Here is a 9390-nt window from a genome sequence, read left to right on the forward strand (position 1 = left end):
AGCATTTAGGGAATAGTATCACTTTTACTTTGCTCTTTCTGGCTATTACTTTCAAATTGGATTGGCAACTACAGCAAAGCTTTTATTTGTAAGAAATACAAGTAGGATACGGCATCAAAATAGAAGAATTTCAAATTAGACAAGGGGAATAAATCAGTGAGCATTGAATTGATTAAGAGGCCTATCCAAGTACATCGTCCTCGGATGACGGACTCATTGACGGACTGTTGAAAAGGAAAGGCTTGTAGTTTTAATGATTGTTGCTGCAACTTGGAGACCTGCAGTTGGTTAATTACTACTTCGATTGAGGTGTTCTATCTAATATTTTCAACTCAATCACAAAGGATATGGCAGACGCTAAAGAGATTTTGGCTAATTTCGAGAAGGCTGCTATAGTAATGATGGTAAGGTCGAATGTCTAGGATAGGATAGGCTAATGTCGAGATAACACCGAGCGGTGAATCAATTCTTCAACATTGTCTTCTAAAACGCCTTAAAATATCCTTTGCTTTTATACACTGTAGAGTCCGCCTAATCAAGTTAGCGGGGAAGACTATCGAACTGCTGAAAAGATTTTCTTATCCTTTCGTAGAGCCAAACAGCCTTATTCAATCTGTAAATACATGTTAGGTACGAAAAGTATGAATTGAGGTGCCTTGTCTGACTCTTGCTTGTAAATTAATCAATACTGTATTGATACTATAGCACAGGAATGATGTGTATAATGTACGAATATTAAAGAATCAATAGTATAGAAAAACTGTAGGAAAAAATTACCTACTCATAATGTAGTGTAGTAATGGCGTGCATAGCATGCGTACATGGAAAAGTTTATAGTTCAGAAAAGCTTTTAGAAATGAAATAACAGGTCTGACTCCCGTCTACTCTACTTACAATGATCGCATTAATATTACGTGTACAGTACAACGTACGTACCTACTCGTATATGCAAGAATCGACAGCTTAGAGAAATCGTAGAAAAAGATAGGGTACTTAGCATGTCAATGACGTCTATGCCATTTCCTTTACTCATAAGTAATAATGATATACATATACTAGTAACATAGCAGTAATGACGTACACAGCATGTGTACATGGAAGAATTTGCAGTTCAGAAAAACTTCAGAAATGAGTAGCAAGTCTGACTCCTGTGCACCATATAGTACTTTACTCATGGTTAGTGCAATAACTGCGTGTACAATATACGTATACTGAAGAATTGAAAGTTCAGAAAAGCCTTAGAACATAGGTAGTAGGCCTGACTGCTAGATACTACTATCCTTTACTCATAATAGAGTAGGTTGATTACATGTATAACGTATATTCAAGAATCTACCTGTTACAATTATGATTTATTATTATTAACTTAAATCTATCAAACTTTTATTGGCTCAATGAATTCCTACGACTCTTAAAATCTAACTTGTTTCTCTCATAGAAAACAGCAGCAATACCTATGTCCATTTTCAAGCTGCTAGTACTATAAAAGAAGCAATCGTTCGGGAATGGAAATTAATTAATGAGAACGATAAAAATTCACTACGCGAATTCTTACTGAATTACGTTATTGGCCAATCTAGGTGAGAACTAAACATCTAATTGGACTCTTTATTGACGTCGATACTAGCAATTGCTAGCTACATCATGCATATTCTTGTTATAGCTTCCGTTTATTATACGATATCTCAGTAGTCATCTTAAAATACTTGCAGCAATAATCTTCTAACTATGTAATATAGTAGTGATGTGTATAAAGTACCTATCTAGGTGTACGGTCTTATCCATGATAAAACAGCGGCAACATTTACATCCCAACTATAAATAATTTGCAGCAATGTAACTGTATTCTACTACAGCATGTATATATATATATATATATACTGTACGTATAATAATTATTTAGTACGTAAACATTTGTTTCAAAATTGAACCATCGTGAACTTGGAACAATTCTATATGACTACTATACACTGCTTTAAATTCATAAAGTTATAAAGTATGCGATGATACAATACTGTACTATACTTTCTGGATACGAGGTCGAGTTATTTTAAAGTTATTCCTAATTCCAATTAAAATTATTGGAGATTATATTCTGATTCTGCAATCTAACTATAGTTACTACTGTACAGTAGACCTACTACTTTATAAAATGTTCTTAAAATACTTAACTGAGGCTATCGTACTGATGTAACTGGTACTTAATGCATCAGTACCATAGTTTCAGCTAAGTATTCTAAGAACTTTTTATAAAGTGGTGGGTCTACTATACAATCTGGTTTCTGATTGTATGCTATAGTAGTTAAACTGAGACGTTACACATCATACGCTATAAAAGGATATTGCACAGGCCAATAAAATTCTTTAACTTATTTAAAATTTTTACTTTTTGTAGATGCCAAGATTATGTTCGAGAGCAAATTCTTTCCTGTGTTGCTATTATGTTTAAAAAGTCAGCAGTAACCGAATCTGGTATAAATGATCTTGATAACTTATTATCCACTATCTATCAGTTAAAAAACAGCGATTCAAGTAGGGTGGTAAGTGATCAGGACTTACGTGACTGATAACGAAATCTGATGCATAACATCGCACTATATTACTCTCAAATAAGCATTTAGATAGCTGTTCCCTTATGGCCTCCATACTTAACGAATTTTGTGTCAATCAAAAATCAAGCAGATTAAGCGTAAGCTGGGAATTTCACATTAAAGCAAAGAAAAAATTCGAAGTATGCAACTGTTTTGAATTATGATGATATTGTTGTCTACCGTATTACTAAGTAGTTGCATTGCTAATTTTTACTTGCAAAATCTTAATCTATAATATTCTCTTTCTAGTCTAGTGTCCTGAAAAAAATATGTATTATAACATTGGAAGGATTACAGTACTGCAGTCGCAACTTGAATCATGACACTAAAGTTATTGAAAAGTACTTAGAGTTATCTGAACAAGTTCTGACGTGGAACTTTAGCGACTTAAGCCGTATCTTTCCTATTTACCTATAGCCGTTTATGAGGATAATGATTTACAGATATTCGAATTTTTCACAATTGGTATTGATATTGGCCTAAAGTTTTAAGTATTTTATACTTCGTAAACATAAAAATGTTATAAAACCTTAATTAATTTATGTAGCTAATCGTCCTAAATTTGGCCAAGCGGACAACAATAAATTTGTTACCTTTAGACCTAGTCGTGATTGGGATGATATGATTTCGAATCAATCGACCATCAATTTATTTTTAGAGGTGAGATTTTTTCTTACTTTTGTCATTGGATGGTAGAAAATGTCAGTAAAAAATCCTTTACACTGATGTTTATCAATTCTTTTCGCCACAGCTATATCAGAAATTGCGACAAGAATCACGCTTGTGTCATCTCACACTGTTGTGTATTTCTCAGTTGATCTCTATATGCGGTGATGTATTTCCAAGTATTCAATCAAGAATGTCTTACAATACGTATCTGATAACTTCGTTGATCAAGGCACGAAACAGGTAAAAGTTATGCAAATCATAAAATTCGTAACTGACATATAATAATATAAAATTGACCTATTCTTTACTGCAATGTAAAGGCAAATTTGTCATGGCGTTGAAGCTCAAGATTTAGCAGACGTTTTTAATCGGATAGTTATTGTCGATAAATTATTGGAACACGTACAAGATGAAGCCATATTCACTTTTATTGATGACCTGTCTCATTTAACATGCGCTTGCCTGGAAAATTGTGTTAAAGAAGAAATGGTAAATATAAAGTAACTAACACTGTCAACTTGTCAAACTTATTCGTAGATAATGCCCTTTTTTTTTACCTATACTACATGTGGTTAAATTCCTGAATTTATAATTGAAAGCTTAATTATTTTGATACGTAAATTATAGACTGACTCCAATAAGACTGGTGTCTTTTCGTAATGTAGTATGTTTCATGATTTAGCTAGTGCATCATTTACCGCATTATTAGTTGTAATATCCGACTTTGTGTGACTACTGATCAAATTAATCGTGCGATAATTAATGTAAATAACGCATTATACACTCTTCGCTTATGCAATATTGCTTGTTGTAATTTATAATTGACTTGCCAACTTACGAAATTTATGCTAAAATATTTTCTTATATTTATTTAAAATTAACAATTTTTAGGAATATATAGAAGAAACATATTTTTCTTATGCTTGTGACCAGTTGTTAGAATGCTGGTTTTCCATCGTTAGTGAAGATACTGCAAAATTTGACGTCAATCGTATCTCTCTAAATGCTATTGCAATATTTGAGTGTTATCTGAAATGTCACCTAAGTGAAGGCCGAAAATCTATCTGCGCTACCCTTACTGGCCATGATGCCGAACTTGAAATTGATGAATTAGATGAAGATGACCGAGTTTCATACGGTGAACAATTATTAAATATCGGCATACTTGGAAGATCGGTTCTATCCCTCTCGTTACCCTTACTATCGCAGTTATTGGAAAATACGATATTAACTTTAAGACAATACGTATCACGTCCACTTTCCGCCGGAATTGGTAACACTATTGAGTTAATTAAATCTTTCATTTTCAATATACAGTATACTGATAGTATAGCAAGCATTTAATTAAAATATTATTATTTATATTAAACAGACCACAATGCTCTTATGGATGATATCCACTGGTTAATATTAATTGCTGGTAGTGTCCTGACAGATGAAAATAAACTTGAAGTACCTTTGATACCTTCCGCGATATTACGCTACTCAGATAATATACCTAACTCTGACAATTACGCTAACCTAGTTAAGCTTTTATCTCACATCTGTTGTAATGATTCCAGAAGTATAGATGACAACATGGTACAACTATTGCATGTAGAAGGTAAATACGTTAATATAGTTTCAACTATTTTCGATACCAGTTCGTTTACTTTTTTACTACTTAATCAACACTGCCTTTATAGCAATTTATAACGTATACGATGCATGTTGAATTACTGTATTAATATCGTGGATTTTTTTATCTACTTAGGGATCAATCATGTATTCGTGATAGTTTTTTTAATGTTATTCATTTCTCGAATTGAACAAGAAGTATTACAATCAGCTGCAGCTGATTCTCTGAGCCCTCAAGTTGGAAAAACGATTGTTTGGTTTTTGACACGATGGAGTCAGGCTTATTTATTACCGATGGAGAATCGCTATGATCACATCAGTTTGTCTTTAATTTTGACGTTTGGTCAAGACTGTGATCTTGGCACACAAACTGTCAAATTTCTTATTAGAAAAGTAATGTCCAATTTAACGTTTTGGAGCTCGGAAAACGATGTCGCTATAGAATCTATTAATTTGTTATCTACTGTTGTAGATAATAAAGCTAGGTATTTTTCCATAATTTTACGATTTGGTCGCGAATTTTAGCTAGAAACTAACAAGCTTTTCATATAGATGCCATATCGCAGTTTCTTGCGAGGATCTTTGGAATTTGGCGGTACAACAAGCTGGTAACACCAATTTATCTACTAAAAAGTTATCTGGGGCTGCTCAAAAACAGTTAGCGTGTGCTTTAATAAAAGCTGGCTCTTGCGTAGATGATAATGATGCTAGAAATCGATTTTGGAGCAACGTATGCAATATAAGAGATTAGTAATAATTACAAACTTCATATTATAATATTATCTGCTGCTTTATACAAATATTATTATTATTAATGGAATAAATCTACCGTCTGCATTCGTAATTCATTTACTTCTTTTTTAGGTTTTACAACCGCTAAAAAGTCGATTTTTAGCTGCGCTACAAGGGCCACTGCTGGCTAAAATGATACAGGATTCGGCTCTTAGGGATGAATTATGCAATACTATCGATTGCTGTTCTGGTGTTGCTCTTGCAACAACTGCATCATCAGTATCAGCTCTATTTTCATATTTGCTGGGTATTTTACATGATTGTGTACCGCTCCTACAACATTTTTCCAATTTTCCTGATATGGTAGAAACGATCCTTGAGTTTTTCGTAAGCACAACTAAGTCGCAGATTGCTTACTTAAATCAGGTATTCTATACTAGTGAAGAGTTATGATCAGAATTAAATTTCATTGATTGAGATAACCTTATATCCTACTTTTCGTGGTTTTCTCATTAGAGGGAAACAAATGAACTTTTTAAATTATGCTTGGCCATAATTCAGACATATGCTAAATGTAGTATAGGTATGGATTTTAATAAATAATATGTAAAATATTAAGGTTCTCACAATTAATGTAATGTAATTTGAATCAACACTGGCAGGGAGATTTAACGACACAGTACTAGCTGAAGAAGAAAAATTTACGGATTTGTGTCTAATATTACAACTTTTATCGCACGTTACCTCGAAAGATTATCTTGATTTTTCAAAAACTGGTATGTACCTTGCTTCATTAATTACATTAAATTTACAATCTCTTTTTCGTATTAAATGTTATTTACTGAATTAACTGATGTAAATACAGAGATTAAAGTTGATGCAGGACAAGATGATGCTATATCTGTTATTGATGTAGTTTTAAGTGGTTTAAATTTTATTATACCACTTATGAACGAAAATCTATTAAAGGTATGATAATGCGTATGACGTATATATTTTTTATAGATCATTATTTTCAAACTTTCTTTACGTATATTTACTAGCTCATCAATACCTAATGTTCTACTTTTAATTTTGGAATAAGATTCCAGATTTATGTTTGCAGTACTTTAAGTTGGTCTCGTTTCACTGCGAAATTCATCCTGGAAAATTAGTCGACATTCCACAAAATTTATCGAATTCGTTAATGGTATCTCTTGATATGGGTTTGCGCAGGTTAGATGAATACTAGCAATAGATCTGTCATTATTAACACAGATCGTAATTGATAATCCCTATTATCAATTTGTAGAAGAAAGATATTTTATTTTATAAAAAATTTCAAAAATTTCGTAACACACTAGACAACTTGTGTAAATTTTGCACGTTAGTGTTACAGTAAATCACAAGCATCTTCCAAATCTGTAATAGAAGCTAGAACCTAATCACGCCTTCACCGATGTGGATATATATTTCCAATGCTGCTTTTAGTAACTATGCTTACCTGCACAACCCTATTGCTACATGGAAAGTTAACATAGCGTTTAACGAAAATTTGCGTTCTTACGATATTATCAATCCAATTATTTAGATTTGGTAGTGAGGTCAGCAAATTAGCTTTGGAGTCTATTACGGGATTAGCTACATTCGTGTATGGAAAAAAATGCAATAAAGAGCGAAATAGTCTAATGATCGGTATCGAAGTGTTTATGAAGGTAATTTCCTGGAAAATTACTTAATTGAACATATTCGTAGTGTGTTAACTATGGCGTAATCCAGTTCTCAAGTTCATATTTTTCCTATTATTTAGAATAGTGTTGACTGATTACAACTATTGTTGTTTGTATTTTCCATAATGATAGTCAATTTTAGACGTTGTATTTTCCGAAGATTTTGATATGGATTTACTACAACCAACGTCTGAAGCCCTTTATTGCATTATCTGTTGTCATCCGGTAGATATCATATCTAAAATATAATAACGCTACTTTATTCTGATGTTAACCTTAAAATGTCTCTGTTTCTTGTTTTTTTTCTACCTTTTTATAAATATCATAAATTTGAATACTATAGGAGGCTTACAAGAAAGAAAATTGACATACTCGTATATGTGACTTGGATGACTTGCTTTAGTATCATTGTAGTGGAAGTGCTGATCTACATAATATATCCTTTCGTAATAATAATACAATTAATTACTTATTGATCACATTAGATACCAAAGCGATACTCATAACTGCGCTTTTATTCTTAGGCACTAATTTTTGATTATTATATACGCGTATATGTGCATAATAAATTGATACCTAACCATCAAAGCTGGTTTATTGAACGTGTATAATTGTTGTTCATTTTATTATTACACTGCAGAGATTAATCGGATATAGTAGCAAGTTCTGAATTAATCTAGTCCGATCTATTGAAGTTAAACGTTCGTAGTTCTAGTAGAATGTGATAGATGTGTTCAGCGTTGCAGTCAGCCGGATGCGGTACAATAATATGTTGTGTATCGGTATCTTGAGGATGTACTAACAATTGTATAAGCTCGAACTAGCATAGGAGATAGGAAATTGCGCCATACACATGCAGCCAATAGAGATCCTTGGTATAGCGTAGTAAGCTGATTATATATAATTATTTAAACAAACGGCAGCAAACCATGGACTACTAGAATAACAGAAAAATATAGTCTGTCTTTTAAGTTACCTTCTTTAGCAAATTTATTATTTCAATACACGTTTCCTTCAGCTAATGTAATACATACTTGAGCTCGATTATTTTTAGACGGTTAATGTATATAGGCCTAACTTTAATGGGTATTCTACCGTACGACTTACAGTACATTAACTATTGACGCATTAAAGCATCTCGAGAAGGATTTTGCCCATCTGAAAACGAAATAAATGCACCGTACAGGACTATACTGTACACTACAGTACCTCGAGCGCATGCGCAGCTACTGTACTGTACTTTAACGGCCCGCCCCGGTATTAGCCCGATGACGTACTATACTGTACTGTACTGTACGTCTGTACGAGTGTATATATATACAGTACTGTACTACTCTGCACATTCTGCAGCCACAGGCAACATGTAGACGCTGATGCCTCATGGCAGCTTCTCATGGCAGCTTTGCTTTTTCACAGTACCGCTAATCTTTGCCGATAAATGACCTCCAATCCAGTATCCAGATTGAATTATTGGATATACGAGCAATTAATGAAGACATCAAGGACAACGTTATGAAATACTGTACACAATCATGATAATTACTTGCTGGAGCTGCCATCGTAGTAGACATCGTCAAAGTGATCAAAGCATGGTCACCGACCTGGCACAGAAAGGTTAAAGGCGTCGTCGTCGATCGATTCAAATTCCACGATTGGTTGTATTTTTTCTCGACATCTCAAGAAATGATAATCGTGGATTACTTCTGAAATGGTATTATACAACAGTACTAACTGTAGAATAAGCATACGATAAATTAGAATTTTGCTACAACTGTAGTGACGTCAAATTGCAATATATCTCATTGATGTATGTATATGTTAAGCTAAAGACTAATACAATAAGATTAATTTGTGATTTCGTATGTAGATGAGTAGACTGCTTGATTGATGGCGTTGTACGAGTAGCACTAACAGATTTTGTTAGAAATTGTTTACCGCTTGGGTGATCGGATGATGAGTACAGCACAGACGGGCGGGCTGAAACAATCTTATGTTGAGTTTTATTCTGTGCACTGACTTAACATCACCCAATTCAGTCTATTAGCTACTAATGTAGTACTACTGTACAATGT

General features: G+C 33.2%; 1 protein-coding gene across 1 annotated transcript; it reads left to right on the plus strand.

Annotated features, from left to right (window-relative positions):
* Positions 1 to 347: 347 nt before the first annotated feature.
* TRIADDRAFT_56536 (uncharacterized protein) lies at positions 348 to 7824 on the plus strand (the record flags this gene model as incomplete). The annotated part of the gene is made up of 20 exons (XM_002112441.1): positions 348 to 404; positions 525 to 630; positions 1439 to 1580; positions 2396 to 2540; positions 2975 to 3056; positions 3139 to 3251; positions 3343 to 3500; positions 3581 to 3749; positions 4152 to 4533; positions 4633 to 4863; positions 5014 to 5362; positions 5430 to 5607; positions 5742 to 6035; positions 6126 to 6192; positions 6272 to 6385; positions 6475 to 6578; positions 6694 to 6824; positions 7180 to 7303; positions 7451 to 7543; positions 7804 to 7824. 20 exons carry the CDS (start codon positions 348 to 350, stop codon positions 7822 to 7824), a joined length of 3060 nt encoding a protein of 1019 aa, XP_002112477.1.
* Between the last annotated feature and the right edge of the window lie 1566 nt (positions 7825 to 9390).

This window comes from Trichoplax adhaerens, genomic scaffold (assembly GCF_000150275.1).
Source record: "Trichoplax adhaerens TRIADscaffold_5 genomic scaffold, whole genome shotgun sequence".
NCBI classification, from domain to species: Eukaryota; Metazoa; Placozoa; class Uniplacotomia; order Trichoplacea; family Trichoplacidae; genus Trichoplax; species Trichoplax adhaerens.